Source organism: Primulina tabacum, chromosome 16, assembly GCF_025594145.1.
Source record: "Primulina tabacum isolate GXHZ01 chromosome 16, ASM2559414v2, whole genome shotgun sequence".
In the NCBI taxonomy this organism is placed as follows: domain Eukaryota; kingdom Viridiplantae; phylum Streptophyta; class Magnoliopsida; order Lamiales; family Gesneriaceae; genus Primulina; species Primulina tabacum.
The window spans coordinates 2,572,489-2,595,827 of record NC_134565.1 but is presented as its reverse complement, the minus strand read 5'-3'; the positions used below and the strand labels follow the sequence as shown (position 1 = coordinate 2,595,827).

The 23,339-nt window shown below is 36.1% G+C and overlaps 1 protein-coding gene across 1 annotated transcript; it reads left to right on the top strand.

Annotated features, from left to right (window-relative positions):
* Positions 1 to 7,215: 7,215 nt before the first annotated feature.
* On the top strand, positions 7,216 to 12,433 carry LOC142528975 (calcium-dependent mitochondrial ATP-magnesium/phosphate carrier protein 2-like). The gene is made up of 4 exons (XM_075634298.1): positions 7,216 to 7,936; positions 10,749 to 11,522; positions 11,633 to 11,723; positions 11,887 to 12,433. Exons 1-4 carry the CDS (start codon positions 7,468 to 7,470, stop codon positions 12,077 to 12,079), a joined length of 1,527 nt encoding a protein of 508 aa, XP_075490413.1. The 5' UTR covers positions 7,216 to 7,467; the 3' UTR covers positions 12,080 to 12,433.
* Positions 12,434 to 23,339: the final 10,906 nt, after the last annotated feature.

Genomic DNA, 23,339 nt, shown 5'->3' with positions numbered 1-23,339 from the left:
TACTTCTCGCATTGAATAAAATTGAACTTCAATATATTTAGTTCTGGATTAAAAATCAAGGTATGTACACGATACTCTGAATTGTAACAAAACAAAAAAATATTATCTTGTTTGTGATCAATTTCATCCAATAACATTTTAATCCATATTGCTTCTTACAAGTTTGAGTAGCTGTCATGTATTCTACCTCCGTTGTATATAACGTCACAACTGTTTATAGTTTTGAAACCAACCTTACTGCTCCCCTGCAAGTGTAAACACATAATCAGTAGTAGATTTTCTCTTATCAGGATTACCTACATAATCTGAGTGTAAAATCTGATCCACACCATTTGAGGTACCCTTAATATATCTAAGGATCCTCCTAACCGTATTTCAATGCTCTTGTCTAGATTCGTCATATACCGACTAACTGCTCTCACTATTTACGCAATGTCCAGTCCTGTACAGATCATGGTGAACATTAAACTTCTCACTGCTGAGACATATGGTACTCGAGACATCTGTATCATCTCCGCTTAACTGCTACGACACATCTTGGATGATAACTTGAAGTTAATATGAAGAGGGGTCGAGATTGGCTTACTGTCTTTCATATTGAAGTGTTGTAAGACTTTCTTCAAACAATTGTTCTGAGAAAACCAAATATTTTTCTTTATTTCTGTCTCGATGAACTTGTATTCCTATAATCTTATCTGCTGGATATGAAATTCCCTATCAAACTGTGTCTTCAAGTCTTGGATCTGATATTTGTTGGAGCTTTCCACCAATATGTCGTCCACATACAATATCAAAATGATATAAACATCACCAGAACTCTCGAAGAATATACAAAGGTTTGCATTAAATCTGTTCTAACCAAAACTCATGATATATGAATAAAATCTCTTGTACCAACACATTGGCGCCTGTTTGAGACCATACATAGATTTGTTTAACCTGCAAACCAAGTTCTCTTTGCTTTGTTCCTTAAAAGTTAAAACCTTATGGCTGGAGCGTATAGATTTCTTCTTCAATATCTCCATGGAGAAATGTTGTTTTTACATCTAGTTTTTCTAAATGTAGGTCAAACGTCATACATAATATCAACACTACTCTGACTATTGTAAGCTGAAACTCAGAAAAAATATCTCATTGAAATCAATGTTTTTTTTCTGAACATATACTTTTACCACCAATCTAGCAAGATGCTGCTCCACTTGGTTATTTTCATGACGCTTGATCTTATAGATTTATCTGTTACCAATAGTTTTCCTCCCTCGTAACTGCTCGTTATTATGTCTACAACAATATAATAGGGAACAAAATAATCTCGTCTTAATAAAAATTCTAATTCTTTTTTCCTGATATGGAATATAAGTCCAGGTTGCAACCACATAGCATATTCATGATTTTAAGAAATTTTAAATCAAGGTTCTGATACCATTTGTCGGTCTCAGATGAAGCATCTTGCGATACAAATATGAAAATAAAGTATAAAATTGGATGCCGAGATTTATATGAAAAACCTCTAAAAATTATTATGGTAAAATCAATGGGTAAGATGAAAATACTCTCACTATATATTTTGTAATTACAATATCTCAATATGTTCTCAAAGAGAGTACACTTTTTTATTACATGATAACAATACATCGCAACTATTATAGAACTAAACATCAAAAAATATGCTTATAAGATGAGGAAGAAAACTCAATGAAGAGATGTCTTGAAAGAGCGGAATGATGCATTATCTCACTGGATTTTCATTCGGATAACAAGATCCGAATTTTTCCTTGTCATAATTATGACAATTCATGAATATCATCTTCCATCATCAATGTTGTATGTCAACCATTCACAAAAATACCTCAAAAATCAATGAAAAATCAACTCTAACTCAACCATAATTAGCTCAGATGAATATCATACAAAAGAATTAAGAAATTCCCATAAAAAAAGCTACCTTTGGTGATCCGAAAAAGGGATTTCCTCTCTAGAATGAGTGGATCCCTCCCTTTGCTGGGGAGATTGCAGTCTTGAAGCAGATGCCACGTTACTTCCTAACTTGTGGGTTTTTAAATTAAATAATACAAATACAAAAAATATATAATATTTTTTCCATTTTATAAATCATATTTTTAAATTATTTAATATTTTTATATTTTTAAGTAATTATCTATTCTATCCATACAATTACATAATAATCCAGAGCAGTATATACTAACCTTTAGTTTTGCCTAAATTACATTTATCTTATCAACAATTTCTTATCTTTGCTATATTTTTAAATTTTTAAATGATTATATGATTTCTAACATAAAAACTATTATAAAAAATATTTTAGTTTTTTATATTTTAATATAATATCTAGAAATCTACACAAATATAACTTAATATAAAAAATTTAATATATATACATATATATGTATGCGTGTTATGATACGGTAATTATTAATAAAAGAGTAGGTCTCTTGTGAGACGGTCTCACGAATCTTTATCTATGAGACGGGTCAACCCTACTAAAGTAAAATATTTGAAACATTAATTTTATCGAAATAATGTTATTAATTTATACACACAAAAGAAAATTTGTGGAGCATACAATTTTTATATATTTGTGAATTCCGAAATTAATTTTGACAAGAAAAATATCATCCCACATAAAATAAATATATAATTATATTTATTTTTCTTGCAAGACGCGTGTGAGAAAACATAACTATTTTTCGAGTTATTTGCATCAAACTCTCTCGTGAAATATCGAAAATTACACACTTCTTCCTTGTAAAAATTAAATAAGTATTATAGACCTTAACTTTTTATAAAAATTGTACAAATGCCCTCTCCATTGCCTAAAAATCTAGCAAACTGAAGTATTTTGATAACATTAATGAGCGATATAAAGAGTTAAAAAAAAACTCAATTTACTACAAGTCGTATAACAGACCGACCGGATTAGTTCAGACATTATTTATACTAATCAGACGTTGTCGTTTGATGTATCATTGTCATCTAGTTCGACCTTGCAGCGTCTACTTAGCATAAATAGTGTCTGAACTAATATAACCGGCCTGAAATATAACTCGTAGAAAATTAATTTTTTTTTCTAACTGTTTCGTCCGCTAGTCATTTTTATTATTGTTATATGAGATATCATCAAAATATTTAAACTCGGATGATTCCAGGTAATACAGTGTGTGTTAGTATAGCTTTTATAAAATGTTAAAGATCTAAAATATCTATTTAATTTTTACGGATGATAAGTTTTTATTTTCGATATTATCTTCCAGATATTTTATTAGTATGTCAACCATTATTTATTTATCGGTATGGGTCATGATTTTAGTTGGATTCTGTACCCATAATCTCCATTCCAATTTAGTGGCCATTAATATTATTCCACCCACAAACAACGAACAAAAAGATAAATACTCAGAACTGTATGCCTTACTATAAAAACAAATAATGCAATAACAATTACATTTATAATATAGATTTATCCGAAATATATTAAATCAATAGGTGTCAATTTTTTTTTAAAAAATGATGTCATCATGTATGAATTATAGAGAGAGGTTCATGTTTTTTCAAATGGTTTTTAAATATTTTTACATATTTTTATGCAAAGGATTAAGCCAAAGATCTCATAGAAATAATTTTGGCACAGTATATGCAAAATTATAATAACAATCTAGATCTCCCACTCAAATAATAAATAAAACATGAGTATGTCTCTTATGAGACAGTTTCACGAATCTTTATCTGTGAGACGTGTCAACCCTACTGATATTCACAATAAAAGTAATATTCTTAGCATAAAAAATATTTGTTTTTATGGTTAATCCAAATAAGAGATCTGTGTCACAAAATACGACTCGTGATACTATCTCACACAAGTTTTTGTCATAAAACATACAGGGAAAGGTGATGTTTTGGTAAATTGTGTGTGTGTTTTTTTTTTAAAACCAAAACTTCAACTTTGAATATTTGAATATCTAAGATATGTAAATCCTAAAAAAAACCCCTTAAAAAGTGAAATTTCATTTATAATTATCAATGTAATTTTTTCATTTACAAATTTTATGTGTAGTTTTTATTTTGATTGTTTGAATACTTTAAATTCAAGGCATCGAAACTTTTTTTTCATGATAAAAATTTGGTATAATACATTTGGATATGCTTAGCGTGTGAATAACAGTTAGTTTAGACTTTAATTTAAAAATTAAAAATGGTTCAACTTGCATCAGGAAGACCTTTTTAAAAAGGAATTGGAAAATTTCTAAGAAGAATTATGAGTTTGAGCCTCTAACATAAACAAATTTACGAAAAAAGAAATCTACAAAACTGTGTTTTATTATACCTCCAAACTAGTTGGTCCTCTTTTAATGATATCTCATATCAATGTATTTCAAGTGTACGATTAAAAAAAAAATCAGATGCTAGTCAATTTTAAAATAAATCATTAAACAACTTCGATGTTTAACTCCGATCCCAGGACATGACATGAAATTTCTAGTTCGAAATCAAATTATAACAAAATATCTCCCCAACTACACACGTAGCAAGAACAACAAAATTATTATACTATCAATGTGGTTCGAATACCTCATCTCCTTATTTGAAAAGTGGATATATAGCTAACAATTGTGCCAAAGCCCCAGTGAATTCTAAATGAGTAGGTCTCTTATGAGGAGATTTCACGAATCTTTATCTGTGAGACAGGTCAATCTACCGATATTCACAATGAAAAATAATATTCTTAGCATAAAAATTAATTCGTTTTCATGGATAACCCAAATAAGAGATCTGTCTAACAAAATATGACCCGTTAGACTGTCTCACACAAGTTTTTATCTTCCAACTAACTGGTTTTAGTGAACCGCAAATTATCCTTTATAAAACAATCAATAATTAATATAAAATATCGATCTATTTTAATATGTGTGTAAAATATGCTCCAAAAGTATTTTTTATGCACATCATTTTCCAAAAAATTTAAATCTTAATTAATAATTGACCTTTGGTCCATCGTTGACTGGTTCCGCAGCATTTTATTACTAAAAAAAAGTTTGAATAAAGCAACGTACTTCATCTTTTCCAAATCAAGACGTGACATTATTATAAAAATAATAACCTATATTTAAATGGACAAAAAAAAATCTTTTGACTGAATAATATTGTGATATGAAACTCGATCATAAAAATAATATTCTGTATATATAAAAAATTATTATTTTTGTATTTTAAATATGAATCACTGAATATAAATAAGTGAAATTGAATTAAAAAGAAATATAATTTTTTAATAATAATTTGGGAGAGGTGGTTTCACTTGTCACTAGGGGAATGCATAAATTAATAAAACGAAGAAACACGTGTTGTTAACGTGCAACTACCACCTCCTCACTTGTCAAAGGGCAAATGACACACACGCATATTAATTACTGGGTCCAAAATTTTTAATAAATTGATGACGTGTAATATTTGAAATGCAAAATATGGCATCAAATATTTGTTTTTGAAAGTAATTTTTTTTTTGAAATAAATATAAGATTTATTGATAAATAAGAGTATCTCGAGTTACAATATTACGAGTGTGATTTGGTGGACTCGACCAAAAACACTGGTTAGTATAAGATCAAGATTCATTTGCCAAAGCATGAGCAACCCCATTGGCTAACCGACTATCAAAGACAATAGAAAAACTTGGTTCATGTTGCAAAATACCCCGAAAATCCTCTATTATAGCTCCAAAATCAGATTCGTCAACTTTGTAGAGGTAATAGCATTCACAATTATTTGAGCATCCACTCAAAAATTATTTGGTTGAAATTCATTTCGCGGATTCATAAAAGAGCTTCACGTAATCCCATGGCTTCTCCCTCCTTCACCTCGTATAGCTTGTTTGAAAGTAATTATATTGTTATTATAGGGTAAAAAATGTAAAAATATGGTTTGGCTATAAATTTGAAAGATTTTTGAAAATTATAGATACATTAAGGACATTTTGAAGTAATGAGTCAAAATGAATGGGTGTGAATATCATCTAGTTCGGTGTGTTTGTAAGAAAAAAAAATTAAGACGAGTGATAATTTGAAAATTTATGTAATAAATTGCATCAAACTGCTAACGTTGATGTATTTTATTGTTGGGAGTATGTCTCTTATGATATGGTCTCACGAATCTTTATCTGTGAGACGGATCAACTCTACCGATATTCACAATAAAAAATAACACTCTTAGGCTGCGTTTGGTTTGTAGGATAAAATAAACTAATGATTAGTAAGTAAATGATAAAGAAAATGATTGTTGTAGGAATGTAATATATGGTGTTATGTTTGGTATGATTTTTAAGTGTATGATAATTTCGAATTTTTTGATGAAAGGACAAAATTGTCCTTTCTTCTTTTATTTTTCTTCTTCCACTCCGGCGGCGACGGCGGCGGTCGGTGGTCGGCAACGTCGGTGCGGCCAGCAGTCAACGGCGTCCACGGCTGCCGGCCGGCCGGAATTTATCGGTCGGCGACGACGGTCGGTGGTCCGGCGTCTGATGGTTCTCGGCGGCTGCCGGCGGCGATCGGTCGGCCGGCGATGACGGCGGCAGCGGTCGTGGCGGGAAGTGATGGTGAGTTTGGATATAGGAGAAAGGTAAAATTGGAAAAATATGAAGGATTAAGAGTTGGATAAATAATCCTAGAGGGTGAGGAGGTATTATTTTAACCCACCTAATATAACCTAATCATTCATAGGAGATATTGACTTGGTTAAATAATCACACGTACCAAACGAAGGATAAGGTGGGTTAAAAAAATAAACCCACCTTATCACCCCTACCAAACACTCCCTTAGCATAAAAAATAATATGTTTTCATGGATCACCCAAATAAGAGATCCGTCTCACAAAATACGATTTGTGAGACCGTCTTGCCTATAGTTTGTTGTGGAGAGATACAAAATTTGAATGGTTAACACTGATATATTGTGAAGACAACATTAATCATGAAAAAATATATAAGATTAAGGTCATTAAATTTTGTAAAGTGATATCACATAACAAGATGGGCAAAATAGTTTATGTCTGAACTCATGTGTCTAACGTCTCGACCCATTATCAAGTCGATGGTGTTTTCAGTCATCATTTACAAACTTGAGATTTTGTAAACAAAGAATATATTTGAGAATTCAAACTGTCCGCGTAGTAAGCACACGCATGTTTTTGATGCTATTCGCTTCTTCATAAAACGGAGCTCCAAGTGACAGTCCGGGTCACTTCCTCGGGTCTTCCTACAAGAGAAGATCCTCTCCAAATATTCCCCTTTCCTTCTCCATTATCAAACCCAGTCTTCACTTCAATATACACAATACGCAGGCACCCCAGCTCGCTCCGCAGATCTGTAAAACTCCATAATTTTTCGAAGCATGCAGTGGGAAAAATCCCCTTGATTCTGTTTCCTCTGTACCAATTCCTTTTTGTAGAGATTATTCATGTCTGGAGTGGTGGCGAGGAATGCGAATTCGCAGGAATCAGCTGCGGCAAAAATGGATACCGGGCAGAAGGACTCGAAAAACCGCCGCGGGCCCTGCAACCCGGTCTCGAAACCCGGGCCCGTGTCGCTGGATCACGTGCTGTCCGCCTTGAGAGAGACCAAGGAGGAGCGGGATTCGAGAATCCGGACTTTGTTCGGTTTCTTCGACACGAATAATGTGGGGTATTTGGATTATGCCCAAATCGAGAAGGGGCTTTCGGCAATGCAAATCCCCGCGGATTACAAGTTCGCCAAGGAGCTGATCGAGGTCTGCGATGCGAATCAGGATGGGAGGGTTGATTATCAGGAGTTTAGAAAGTATATGGATGATAAGGAGCTGGAATTGTACATGATTTTTCAGGCGATTGACGTGGAGCACAATGGATGTATTCTACCTGAGGAGTTGTGGGATGCTCTAGTCAAGGCTGGTAAATATATTGGCTCTACTTTGGTATTTGTACCCTTTCCCGTTTAAAAACATGATCGATTGCATTTGAGAATTTGTATTTCCTGGTTGGTATTTTTGATTTGTGAAAGTAAAGAGTTGAATTAATTTACAATGGTATGTAAAATTCCTGAAGTTACTTTTCTCTTGACTGAAAGTGATCTGAATGGTTTTCCTGTGCTGGGAATTTTGTGTATCCATCCCATCTATTCTCTTTGTTGAACGCATGCATCGCTCCTTAATGTGATCTTTGCATAAAAATGTCAGTCATAGAAGCAGAGGCATGCCTTCTATTAGAGTAATGATGAAGTTCCATTGCTTGTGGAATGCCACTTCAACTACACAGAATTCATTTGTAATGCATGAAGGTTTGTGCTTGAATCAATTCTGTGGCGTTCACTGTGCTGTAGAAAACATGAACAATACCAAATCAAGATGATCTTGGATTATAATATGCTACCTTGTTGTCTTGTCCACCATTTAGAAATATTTTTGCAGTGCACTGACGCAGATTTGGCTTTTTTAGTTTCTCATGATATAATTTGTATTGTGCTGACCATAAATCTTCTTGTCCTGTTTTGGGAGCTTGGCACCATAGATTTGTAGAAATACTTCTGTTGGGGCGTTCATAATGAAACAAGCCTTTATCACGAACTATAAGATAATATTAATCTGCATTTGCTCATATAATTTTTCTATTTTTTCTAGCTCTTTTCTCTCAAATCCAGGTAATACACAAGATATTTCAGTACCTTTTTCTTTCCCCTATGTTTGATGGGAGTACGTGTCACTGGAGGCCATTGTCCTTTCCATTTTTTATTGCTTTCTGGCAGAATTTCTTAGAATATATCTCTCTCTTTTTTGTCCTCCATATGAACCCCGAAGATGTTATAATTCACTGAAATGGAATTTCTGAAGGGTAAAAGTTGAATTGTGAAAGACTTCTGTTCAGTGAATGTATGTGATAGTCTATCTTTTGTGCATTCTGATTTCCACTATGGAGTACAAGCAGCTGTATTCTTATTTCTTACGATGAATTATATGCTTAAAGATTTTTATGATTTGTTTAATGTTGTAATTATCTGTGTTGGCGGTATTTTTATCTCTTCCCTGTTCCCTCTTTCCAACATGTTTAAATTTGCAAATCCATTCGCCAGAACTTGTTTTTTCTAAACCACCATTGCCTTTTTCTTGTTTTTTATACATTCGAAATTGCATATGAATATACTTGGATACACTCAGAAGTCAGAAACATGGTGAAAAGGATGCAGTGTTAATGAGAGAGCAGAGGAAATTATTTTCTCTCATTGTACTCCAAGATGGAGACAAATATTATGCCACTGCATCCATGGTTCTTATATTGTTGAAGGAAAATAAGTTCGAACATAAATTGATTAATGGATGCTGTTTTTTAAGTTAGAACTGTTAATCAATGGTAAAGGCGGGACATACAGATTTCCTATGTTTTTGGAAGTTGAAGTACAGATATTGGAAAATCTAAGTAAGTTGGCATCATGATTAATGAATGGATTCATGAATGCGCATATCTGTGCAAGAAGAGATTGTTTATTTTTCCATGATCAACATCATATGGCATATAGTAACTATTTGAACCTTGTTTAGACAAGGATTCTTGTGTAAGAACCTTCTGAGTAATGGAAATTCTAGAGATGCGGCATATGCTATGACTGTAAAAGCTCTTGAATATAATTTAGTTGTAAAGATGCTTTGGATCTTCTTCTATTTTTCTTGCCCCTTGGATCTGATAAATAACTTATTCACTGTTCATAGTTAATTGTCAAATATACATGGTTTATAGTTTTTTACATTTATCTTGATGTTTCATAGTATTTTGTGCCATTTTTTGTGATAGCTTAACAAAAACAAATCATTCAATACTCTGATAAAATTATTTTTTGCTGTCATGGGGCAGTCTCTTCTCCAATTTATATTATTTCTCCTAATTCACATGCTATCTTCCCTCATATAGTCCTTTTTACATATTTACTGGAAGCGTGAGTCACATTAAGGATCATAGATAACCGCAGAGTTTAGGCGCAAAGTTCAAGGCAAGACGTGTGGCATATTGAAGTCGAGTGCTAAAAGGAATGATTTTATAGAATCTAAGTATTTGTAGAGAATTTTATCATGTATATTTAGCAAAAAACATTAAAATTAAAACTTTAGTCTATAAGCCAATACGAATATATATTATATTGCATTCCATTTTGGATTTACTAAGCTTGCAAATAAGGCGTTCTTGAGCCCTAAAAGAGCACAATGGCTTGAGCTTTATGGTTAAGGTCTACCCTTTGCTTGTATCGAGGTGCAAGGGCTGAGCATTGCTGAGCTTTGAGCCTAGGTGCATGCCTTATGGGCTTTTAATAATTATGCTCAGTTATATATCACTTACAATGGTTCTTCATTTTTTTTCCAATGTTAAGTAGGGCACCTTTGACTGTTATAAAAAGTGACCAATATCTCCCTCATATGTTTATAATTTTGACCTTTTTAAACTCACTGTTGTAGTCGCTGTACTAGTTGTTTTTGAATGATAAAGTTAGTCTATATCTCGTGGCTGGTTGGTTAATGCTGTTTTCTTAGTTAACCTTTTACTCTGTTATTTAGTTATTATTGGTTTCTTTGCATGCTTAGCGTATAAAGTCCTGATAATTTTCTTTATGGTTGTGAGATGTCTTGTTTTCACCTCTTTGATGAATCCTTTTATACTTCTGATTTTCCTCAATATTTTTGAATTGATTCATCTTATAAGCCATGGCAGCTTGTTTTTGCAGGGATAGAACTTGATGATGATGAACTTGCCAGTTTTGTTGAGCATGTTGACAAGGACAATAATGGAATTATAACTTTTGAAGAGTGGAGAGATTTTCTTCTGCTTTATCCACATGAAGCTACCATAGAAAACATATATCGATACTGGGAAAGGGTATATCTTGTAGATATTGGTGAACATGCTGTAATTCCTGAAGGCATCAGCAAGCATGTTGATGCCACCAAGTATTTAATTGCGGGAGGAGTTGCTGGAGCCGCTTCTCGTACCGCAACGGCACCGCTTGATCGCCTTAAGGTTAATTTACAAGTTCAGACTACACGTGTTTCAATTGTTCCTGCAGTTCAAAACATATGGAAGGATGGTGGCCTCTTAGGTTTTTTTCGGGGTAATGGGATAAATGTGTTGAAGGTTGCACCTGAAAGTGCCATCAAGTTTTACACCTATGAAAAGTTGAAGACCGTCATTGGAGATGCTAACGGGGATGTAGGAACTGCGGGTCGACTTGTTTCCGGTGGGTTGGCTGGAGCCGTGGCGCAAACCTCTATCTACCCAATGGATCTCGTCAAAACTCGGTTACAAACTTATGTTTGTGAAAGTGGGACTGTTCCAAATATTGCGAAGTTATCAAAAGATATTTGGATTCAGGAGGGACCTCGAGCCTTATATAGAGGATTGATCCCGTCTCTTCTTGGAATTATTCCTTACGCTGGAATCGACTTAGCTGCCTATGAGACCTTGAAAGACATGTCCAGGAAATATATTCTTCAGGATGGTGGTATGGTGTTAGCTACTTCTCCTTTTCTATTTGATTGGACCAAGTAAAGTCTTCGTTTCCTCATATGCATCACGATTACTGAAATAGTTGATAATTTAAATATCATGCAGAACCCGGCCCTCTTGTGCAACTCAGTTGTGGGACGATTTCAGGAGCCCTTGGAGCAACCTGTGTTTACCCCCTACAGGTGGTAAGAACAAGGTAATGAGCACAAATCATCAGCCACTTTTGTCCATGGGCGAAAAATTTAGTGATATAAACCACTATTGTCCATGGGCGAAAAATTTAGTGATATAAACCACTATTGTCCATGCATAAACAAACGTACCTTGTTTGTATTAATTGATAAAGAGTTATTTTTCAGAATGCAAGCTTATCGTGCCACCAAAGGCGCCGCGGACAGTAGCATGTCAGGTGTATTCTTGAGAACTTATCGGGTCGAAGGTTTTAGGGGATTCTATAAAGGTATTTTTCCGAATCTTCTCAAAGTCGTACCGTCAGCCAGCATCACATATCTGGTTTACGAAGCCATGAAAAAGAGCCTGGATCTTGATTAGGAGATGCTCTCTCTCTCTGCTAGGTGGCTAGATGGTCGAAACCGAGTCGATGATGATGATAAAATAAATTTATTTTGTGAACTGGCGATCAGTTAATTCTTGGGATTATACTCTAGAATTTGATTCTTGCTTGAGATAGCTACAATACATGGAGTTATCTTCAAGGGATTGATTGACTCACTAACTCTAGTTGAGAGATGTAAGGATGTTTCACAATGTCTCTATGTTGAGTGATACTAGGTGATTGTTGTATACTTTTGCCACACCGGTATATAATGTGCACAACAAATACCAAACCTGCGGAAAACTGTCATTTTTTGCTATATTAATAATATTCTGCTGAATTTTCCTCCATGTCTTAAAGTTTGTGTTGAACACGATATCAAGTTTGTATGGATAAACAGCTGATGGGAAAAAAAAAAAAGAAGAGGAGATTTTGTAGTAATTTTCAGATTAAAAGAAGTTGCATTTAAAAAAAATCGGAATACCCACATTTTTAAAGAAAGATCTTATTTTATATTTATTTTTTTCAAAATATTCTTATAACTTCTTAAATCTCCATTTTATCCGAACTATATAAATTCTAATTTTATCATTTTGTTTTGTTTTATCTTTTCATTAAAATATTAAAAACGAAAATATTATTATTTTATTTTTTATAATTGTTAAGTATACTTTTTAAATCAATATTTTATTCACACATTAAAAATAATAATAAATATTTTTGCACCAAAAACTTAAATTTTCTAAATATAAATTTAAAATAGATTTATTTTTAAAAATATTAAAATTATATGACTATATATATATATATATATATATTAATTTGTAGTATTATATATATTTTTTAGTAATTTTGACAATAAAAATATCTTATAATATCAAATACATTAACATTTTTAAATTGTTAAAAATAAGTTCATCTAAACACTTTAACAGGCTTACAAATCACAAAACAATTTATAAGATTTAAGAAGTTATAAACTATCAAATAACCTCTAAAAATAATGTTTGGCGCTCACAAAAAGAGAATAGAGGCACTACTAAAGTATTAATTAATTAATTAATTTCTTTTAAAAAAATTATTTTATTTATATTTCAACCTATTTATTGTATTTTTTATTTTTTTTATTTTTATACACAACAAATATTATTATATTGATGTTAACCTTTTTATAGTTGATAAAAAAATAATAAAAGAAATAAAGTCTGTGTTAATAAATTTGTATTTTTTTAACCATCATATCTCAATAAATTTTATATATCGCACATCGCATATCAATGAATGCCAGTTTAGGTTATTTTTTGAGAGCATAACATAATTTTTATGCAGTATGTAAGATGTTTTTCTACAAGAAGATGTAAATTTTTTAAAAATAAAAATAAAAATATGAGAGGTTAAAGTAGGTTGGAAATGTGAGAACGTAACGCTGTCCTGTTAGCTTTTTGTCAGCTGTCCTTTTATCTGCATGATCTCCCTTGTTCTACAAAAATTTATGTTAGACGATATCACGGATCGTATTTTGTGAAACAGATATCTTATTTGAGTCATCCATGAAAAAATATTACTTTTTATGTTAAGAGTATTACTTTTTATTGTGATTATCGGTAGAGCTGACTCGTCTCACAGATAAAGATTCGTGAGACCGTCTCACAAAAGACCTACTCACATTATTATTACTTTATTAATCTCCCGCAACTATAAAATCAATTACAAGCCGCGAGAATTCAACAAAAAATGGAATATAATGGCGTTTTGAACCGCTGTGTGTGCCCGTTTTCTTGCATTTTTGTTTCATCTATCTTCTTTCGTTGGTTTGAGTACCTGAAATGTAATATATTTTGCTGATTTTCGTTGCTTTGGGTACCTGGAAATTGATGGCTAACGAGCTACGAGGGAGGTCGAGTTTCACGACTTCCACTTCCCCGAAACTGAAAGCATACGCCGATTCTGCTCTTTCGGTTCAGTCTTCTCCCGGATTCATCAAATCCAAGTATGGTAATCAAATATCTATCTCTGTGTGTGTGTGTTTGTGAATACATAAATATGTGAGTTATTATTATGTAAACAGGTTACCGAAGGGTGATTTTGTTCCGGTCTGCGTTGCACTGGGCATGATTACTTTATCGGCCAGTTTCGGCGTGTACACGGCGCTGCATCAGCTGGGCCCCAACGTGTCCGTTCGGAAGTCGAGGCGAGAGACGTTCCCGGAAGTGACGGAGGTGTTTGCACAATATTTGATTTGCGGGCGTGCCAGGTGCGAAAGTGCACCGATTTTGTGAAAATGATAAAAATCTAACTTCTAAAAACAAACGAAAGTGAATTCTAAATTTGACCGTCGGTTATAATCTCCTAAAACAACTATAACGCCAAAATGAAGAAAACTATTAGAATTTGAGGAATAAACGCCTGACATTGTTTATATTTTCAATAAACCATAGGAATTTACAAGACGTAAACATATAAATATAAAGTTGTTGAAATCTAAAACGAGAGAATGCTAGAAATATGCTAGAAATCTTAAAAACTATCGCTTCAAGATTAAATTTTTGCAGAGAGTATTTTTGCTGTAGAGTTGTGTTCTGCAGATTCTGTGTTTGCCGATGTTTTTTTCTTCCAAGTGTTGTGCTGTTTCTCTCCACTCCCCCATGAGCCATGTTCCCCGCTCTTCACGCCACGATCTCAACCTCTCCTCCCACGATCTTCTCTATTTTCGCATTTTGTGACCAGTTTTTGAATCAATAAAAATTAATCCGCTACACTTGATGGACCTATATAATTTAATTGGGCTTCCATAATTAATTATTTTTAGCACAAACAATTGTCCCCCGCAGGCATTGGCCCGATGGGCCAAAATGCCTGTGTATAAAGCCAAATTCTATCTTACTTCATCCATTTACAATAATAAGGCCCAAACTTACCTTTATAATTGGACCTTGACTTTGGTAGAAAAGCCCATAAATAAACTCTGATCTCTAGTACGTATCATAAGCAAAATTCAAAAATTCCTCAACTCTTCAATAGTTACTCCATTTATTCCACCAAGCTTAACTCCCCGTCGACCATGACCCACTCGTCAATCCCCTACCAGGTAATTGGTGCATTTTACGTTAGTCGTTTCAACCAAGAAGTCACTTTGCTCATTATTGCGCCTTAAAGGTGTTTGTGAATTTGCCCAAATGAAAATCCATTAAAATTTTGTTGCTTTCATCTGCTATCCCAATAGAAGCCGCCCAAGCTGAAAGGCTTCCATGATTTGTTCCAATGCGCATTGCTCGCCCATAATTTTCACATTTTTCAACCAAGGGAGAGAAGACCTTCTCAATATGCTCAAGTTCTTCCTAATATTCATCTTCTGTGTACCCCAGCTGCTCAAACTGTGCTCTCCGGTCGGCATAATTTCCAGGGTTAACACGAATTTTGTCAAAGCCTTCAGCGACTCGCATTGCCATGGGTTGTGCGAAATGAATGTCTGCCACTAGAGGGACGTTATAGGTTTTCTGGACAATGGAATTTTTAATTTCAAAGCAGGAATCTGCTTCTTTCTTTCCTTGCACTGTTTATTCGAACAGATATTTGCTCCTTGGTATGCTATTCTCATTACATGTTCAACAGTTGCAACAACATCCTTTGTATCTGTTATGGTCATTGTTTGAATTCTGATGGGATGCTCACTACCAAGAGCAACATTTCCAAGCATCACTGTTCTGGTTTTTCTCCTCACAGTTTTGTGTATAGAATCACAGTATTTCTGTCTATGAACTAAGAGAGGGCTTCCTTCTGATGCCGGCTCGAGTTCAACGGTTTCTGAACATGGACTGGTAGAATTTTTAATCACTGCAACCTTGGTCTGTTTGCTAGTATCGAGTTCCTATGGGGAGTTGGGTGGTTTTGTGCACCCCACCGACAAACAACTGATTCAAACCATGTGTTGGCATAGCTCCCCGCTATATCACTAGCTCCCTCGTTCAATTAACATGCATGTGACCATGAATTGGCAGCCAAGAGGTAACTCTAATATTTTCTTTGTGTGTTGCACATCACTTGGGTCACATTCCCCCTACCCAAGCAGCCATTTGCATGCATTGCACTTCAGTTGGACCCCTTTCTCACATACACGTTTAATTACTGTTCTTACATGTGGTGACTCCGCTTTGTATTTGTTGACTGTTGGTTTGATGTTGTGGTTGTTGGGTGATGGATGTGGAATGAAGGTGAGTTTGTATGTGATGTTGTGTATTCGGATGTTGGAAAGGAGTTTCTATTCGTTCTTAATTCACTTAACCCAACTCATTTCAATATCTTCAATCAAAACCATAGATTGACTTAAAACTCCCCAGCTCGAGATTATTCTCTTCCTTGATTCCCTATCGAAATACAATGAATCCAATATGATAAGAGTGGCCTACTGACCAACTTCATTTGATCATAACCAACAAATATCTACATTGGTGGCCCCAAGGCCTACTTCAAATAAAATCTCACAACATGCAGCTAAAAACCGTATAAAAATGGCTGGATAGCCTATTTCTATACCAAAGTCCACTTTTGGGTCCTCTTGCGGTTAGCATAGCGCATCTATTCTCTTTTGTTCTTCTTTGTTCCACCTGGTGAGCTCAACTCCCCGCTCAGTGTGTTTCTTTCCTGTCGTATTCTAGGTGACCTCAAGGCCTACTTAATTGGTCTGTCACTGCACATACAAACAACCAATTTATATAATGGCGGTACGGTCTACTTCACCATGATTTGTCATACCATAGAAACATTGGAAATATCGAATAATAAGTGGCCATAAGGTCGGCTCCCTAGTGAAACAAAGGGCCTTCAAAATAATGAAAGTGGCTTACTGTTCCACTTTCTCCGATCAATTTTATTGTTGAATCATAAACAACAGATATTTCTTTCAGTGGCCCTACGGCCTACCTCACATGACAACTTGAAATAATAAAACTAAACATATACAAGAGTGGCCCTGAAGGCCAACTCCCCGCGTTCAAAATATCTTTTCAAGAAGTCAGAGACCCAGCTCTCGACATGCTACTATTGAAACCATAAATTAACTCACAAAAGTGGCTGTGGAGCCTATTCTCGCTACCATATTTCACAGTACTCAAGCAAGGATAACCAAAAGGAAACATATTGTAAGGACCGTGTATCGTGTTATCGTAAATCCTGTGTGATTATCGATAATTCATGAAATTGATATGTGATTATACATTTGATGTATATTATGATAATGAAATTGAGAAATGAATATTGAATATGAATTGACGTTGTAAGAGCTCGAGGGGAGAGGCCGGACGCCAATAATTACGAAAATCAAATATTTGTACAGAACGTGTGGCGCCCGGACGGTAGAAAATGACCGCCCGAGCGCCAGGATATGTAAAATGAGTATGCGGGCAGAACACTTCGCGCCCGAGCGGTAGTTTGTGACCGCCCGAGCGCGATGTAAATAATGTTCTCGAACAGAACATGCCGCGCCCGAGCGGTAGTTTGTGACCGCCCGAGCGCGGGTACTAGTGATAGCCGGGGGCAGAATGTCTCGCGCTCGGGCGCGAGAATTCTACCGCCCGAGCGCCGAAGCGGTGAAGATAAGAGCAACTTTTCTTCTCTTTCTTTCTTCATTTCTTATACGATAACTTCGAAGGAATTCGAGAGATTTCGATTTTCTTTCTTCCAAATCGACTTCGAGACGCAGTCTAAACGCGAAACAAATTATATATTTGTGATCGTCGCGTTGAGGGCTTCTGACTAAGGTAATTTTCTTCTAGTTCCAGCTAGCTCTAAATATCAAAGTGCTGGAATAGCATGTATTTGAAGTTGAATTTCCTATATGTAGCAGAATTACCGACAAGAAACTCATATTCGAAGTCGGAATTGAATTATGATATGATTTGGATTTGATATGAATTTTTGAAGTTTCAAGTGATATTTGAAACTCATATTAGTGATTTTGGAGTATGTTATTGATTGGAATGAGTATGTTATTGATGTAGATAAAGTGTAATATCAATATCTTCAGGCTACATCAACTGGAAACGAAGAATTGAGGTATGTTGCGACCGGGTAACATACGACAGGTATCTGTATTATATGATATATGTCGGATTGATTTGATTGATTGGAATGAGATTATGTGCCTATATGTCTTATTTGTTGATTGACGTGGCATACATGACATTGAGATTGAGATATCGATGTATAAAATAAATGTTTTGTTAACACACATCATTTTATGCATACATCGATACATGACATGCACGTTGAACTATGATCCTTGGATACCCTGATATGATTGGATTGGATTCCGGGGTTTGTGAACACAATCGCTATGCCGGTATTATATGACCCGTAAAGCATAGACAATTGTGGCCCCATATGATTGGATATGAGATTTGGGACTTGATGGCGCTTTGCCGACGCTATCATACGAGTATCCCATATTGGCCGGTGTGCCAGCTCGAGCATTGATTTGATAGCGATTCGATTGATTCTGACATGTGCTCAGTAGATGGGCATTTGACCCGATACCTCCACGACATACATGCATTGCATACCATATATCATTGCTTAGATATCTGTGGTATATATGATTGGTTGTTCCATACGGAGCTTTGCTCACCCCTAAGGGGGGCTGTTGTTGTCTTTGTGTGTGGACAATGGCAGGTACTCCAGGATATCAGGAGACCGGAGAGGGTACTTCTGGAGGGAGCCACAGCTTGGGCTGAGGTTTTATGTTTTGTCTTGTTCCCAGTATATATGTATATGTATCTATATACCGGGGCATGTCCCGAGAATGTGAGTTGTTTGTATATGATAGATTTTGATTTCGTGTGGGCATGTTTATGACGTGAGATTAAATACTATTTTTAGTATTCAAATAAAATGATTTGGGCTCATTGTAAAGAAAATTTAAACTCGTTTTCCGCTGTAATTAATTAACCCTAATCAGATTGCATTGTAATAACGATTAGGAGCTAAGGGCCCCACACAGAGTGGTATCAGAGCATAGCTGGGAATGCTCGATTGAGTTTTGTGTACACTTGAATAGGCACAAATGAATTGTGCGCTTGTGTTTGAATTATTTGTATTACTTGCTCCTACTTGATTTGATTCGAGTAAGTATCTGATGAGATTGATGATATGAGATGATGAGATTATGAAATTGTGATATTCATCTTTTGATTTGTAGATGGATCCCACAAATGAAACTGCGAGTAGCAGTACTGAGAGGATTGTTGGGCAATTTAAAGGATTGTCCATGGATGTAGTGATGGCTCGATTCCAGGATCTGAAACCACCGAGGTTCTTTGGCACTGAGAGTGCTGAAAGAGCTGAGGCCTGGCTAAAGGATATCGAGCACCTGTTTAATATTGTTGAGTATTCCAATGCTCGGTGACTGAAACTTGCTTTGTATCAGCTGAAAGACCGAGCTAAATCTTGGTGGGAAGCCGCTGAGATTGGACTGAAGGAAGCCGGGATTGAAGTCACATGGGATGTCTTCAAGGCCCAGTTTTTGGAGCAGTATTCTCCTCCATCTTATTATACTGCACAGGAGAATGAATTTAATAATCTGCAGCAGGGAACGATGTCTGTTGCAGAGTATGCTTCGAAGTTTTCTACTTTACTGAAGTATGCACCTCACGTAGCTGGGAATGCGAGGGCAAAATATAACAGGTTTGTAAATGGATTACATCCTGCTTTATATACTTATGTTGTTTCTGGATTGCCTACCAGCTACGCAGAGGCAGTTGAACGAGCCAAGGCAGCCGAGGCTGGACTTAGGAGAGGAGGTCCACAGTATACTCCTCCACCTCCGGTGTCAGCTCAGCAGCCTACTTTGAGGCCGAGAGGTAAGAAGTTTAAGAAGACTAGTTATGTTTCTTCGTCTTCTTCGAGCTCTAGTGGATCACAGCGAGGGAGTCCTGTGATTGCACCCTATTGTAGCCATTGTGGGGGTAAACATACTATCGAGCAGTGTCGATGTATGTTTGGTACTTGTTATCAATGTGGGCAGGAAGGCCATTTCTCTCGAGTATGTCCGAACAGGGGTACGACTTCTGCTTCAACCCTAGCCAGGATTTAGAGGTGGCCCTGGTATGACGAGACCTACTGTTCCTGTTCCATCATTTCAGCAATCGAGTGTCTCACGATATCGAGGACCGGGTGGTCAGAGTACCCAAGTTCCTCCTCAAGTGAGAGTGTATGCCATGACTGAGGATCAGGCGAGAGAAGCTCCTGGAGGCGTGATTGCAGGTATTTGCACGCTTTGCGATTATCCTGCACGTGTTTTATTTGATACAGGAGCATCTCATTCATTCATATCTCATGCATTTGTTGCATCTCACGATATTGAGTGTACCCCGTTGTATGACACTTTGTCGATAGCCACGCCAGCAGGGAAGATTATTTTGTCTGAAAAAGTTGTGCATAATTGTGTATTAATATATGAGGATAATGTGATGTTCTTGAATTTGATTGTCCTCCCAATGCACGACTTTGATTGTATTGTTGGCATGGATATCTTGATGACGAATCGAGCTACTGTTGATTGTTGTCATGGAGTGGTTCGATTTCGACCGATTGATGGACCCAAGTGGAATTTTTATGGCAAGGGTTCCCAAGCCAAAATTCCATTGGTATCTTCCTTGGAAATGTCCCGATTGTTGACTAGCGGAGATGAAGGTTATCTTATCTACGCTATTGATATTTCGAAGAAGGAGTCTTCTTTATCTGAGATTCCTGTTGCGAAAGAATTCCCAGATGTATTTCCCGATGAGATTCCTGATTTTCCTCCTCATCGAGAAGTCGAGTTTAGTATTGATCTTGTGCCGGGACTGCACCTATTTCGAAAGCTCCTTATCGCATGGCACCATTGGAATTGAAAGAATTGAAAGAACAATTACAGGATCTTCTCGATAAGTGATATATTCGACCGAGTGTATCACCTTGGGGAGCTCCAGTTTTATTTGTTCGAAAGAAAGATGGTACGATGCGAATGTGTATTGATTATAGGCAATTGAATCGGGCTACTGTGAAAAACAAGTACCCACTTCCTCGTATTGATGATTTGTTTGATCAGCTTCAAGGTACTTCTGTATACTCGAAGATTGATCTTCGTTCTGGGTATCATCAAGTACGAGTTCGAGACGAAGATGTGCCCAAAACTGCTTTTCGTACGAGGTATGGCCACTATGAATTTCTGGTTATGCCTTTCGGTCTTACGAATGCTCCTGCTATTTTTATGGACTTAATGAATCGTGTTTTCCGAGATTATCTGGACCGATTCGTTATTGTATTTATCGATGATATTCGTGTATATTCGAAATCGAAAAAGGAGCATGCTGAACATTTGAGACTGGTACTTCAAACTCTTCGTACTAGTCATTTATATGCCAAATTGTCCAAATGTGAATTTTGGATGGACATAGTGGTATTTTTGGGCCACGTCATTTCAAGACATGGCATATCTGTTGATCCTGCTAATGTCGAAGCTGTATTGAATTGGCCGAGACCTACGAATGTTCTTGAGATCCGTAGCTTCATGGGTTTGGCTGGATATTATCGTCGTTTTATTGAAGGATTTTCGAAAATAGCTAAACCTATTACTCAACTGACACAGAAGAATCAGCGATTCATTTGGTCAGATGAATGTGAAGCTAGTTTTCTTGAATTGAAGACGAGATTGACCACAGCACCTGTGCTTACTATTCCCTCAGGTACCGGAGGATTTGTGGTATGTACAGATGCGTCTGGTAAAGGTTTGGGCTGTGTTTTGATGCAACATGGAAAAGTGGTTGCTTATGCATCTCGTCAATTGAAATCTCATGAAACACGTTATCCTGTTCATGATCTCGAATTGGCCGCCATTGTGTTTGCTCTGAAAATTTGGCGCCATTATTTGTACGGAGAAAAGTTTGTTATATATTCGGACCATAAGAGTCTGAAATATCTCTTTTCTCAATCTGATTTGAATATGAGGCAACGCAGGTGGATGGATCTCTTGAAGGACTTTGATTGTGAGATTCAATATCACCCTGGATCAGTGAATGTTACTGCGGATGCCCTTAGTCGGAAAGTTTATGATTCTGTTTTAACTTCTGTTTGTGTCGCCAAGGTACATGAGGATATTTGTACTTCTGGCTGGACTTTTCACTCGAATTGGAATTCTGTTACTGTCTCAGCATTGCAAATTGAGCCGAATTTGATATCGAAGATACGAAAGGCCCAACGAAGCGATGCTCAGATCCAAAAGTCGAAAGAACTGGTATCGGCATGACATCAATCTGGATTCCAGATTTCTTCCGATGGTTCTTTACGACTTAATGGTCGGCTGGTAGTCCCTAATGATTCTGATTTGAAATCTGCTCTTCTTCGTGAAGCACATTGTAGCAAATACAGTATTCACCCTGGAGGTCGGAAGATGTATTTGACATTGAGACCTCAATTCTGGTGGAAACGTATGAAGAAGGACATTGCTGAGTTTATTTCGAAATGTCTTGTCTGCCAGCAAGTAAAAGCCGAGAGAATGAAACCGGGAGGATTGCTCCATAGTCTTGAAATCCTGAAATGGAATTGGGAACATATCGCTATGGATTTTGTGACTTATTTACCTCGTTCGCCCAAGGGCTGTGATGCTATTTGGGTTATTATTGATCGGCTTTCGAAATCTGCGCATTTTATTCCGTATGAACGGACTTATCCTTATAAGAGAATGACCCGTTTATACATTGAGAACGTTGTGAGACTGCACGGTGTGCCAGTCTCGATTGTATCTGATCGTGATCCCAGGTTTGCTTCTAAATTCTGGGGTAGTTTCCAAGAAGCGATGGGTACACGTTTGGCTATGAGTACTGCTTATCATCCTCAAACTGATGGCCAGACTGAGCGTACGATTCAAAAGTTAGAGGATATGTTACGTGCGATTGTGATGGACTTCAGAATGGGATGGCAAGATGCCTTACCATTGGTTGAATTTTCTTATAATAACAGCTTTCAGACGAGTATCGGTATGGCACCGTTTGAAGCTCTATATGGGAGACGATGTAGATCACCGTTATTCTGGGATGAAATTGGTGAGAGACAATTGACTGGACCTGAAATGATACAAGAAATGAACGATAAGGTTCAGTTAATTAGGCAGCGGATGAAAGCTACTCAGGATCGTCAAACGAGTTATGCGAATAAACGAAGACGACCCTTGGAATTCCAGAAAGGTGACAGAGTGTTTTTGAAAATATCTCCCTTTAGAGGTAC

What these genes read in the sequence shown, in the direction of transcription:
- LOC142528975 (XM_075634298.1), top strand. Translation starts at nt 7,468, where the DNA reads ATGTCTGGAGTGGTGGCGAGGAATGCGAATTCGCAGGAATCAGCTGCG. An exon ending in GGATGCTCTAGTCAAGGCTG is followed by an intron (nt 7,937 to 10,748) that starts GTAAATATATTG and finishes TTGTTTTTGCAG; the next exon opens with GGATAGAACTTGATGATGAT. An exon ending in ATATATTCTTCAGGATGGTG is followed by an intron (nt 11,523 to 11,632) that starts GTATGGTGTTAG and finishes AATATCATGCAG; the next exon opens with AACCCGGCCCTCTTGTGCAA.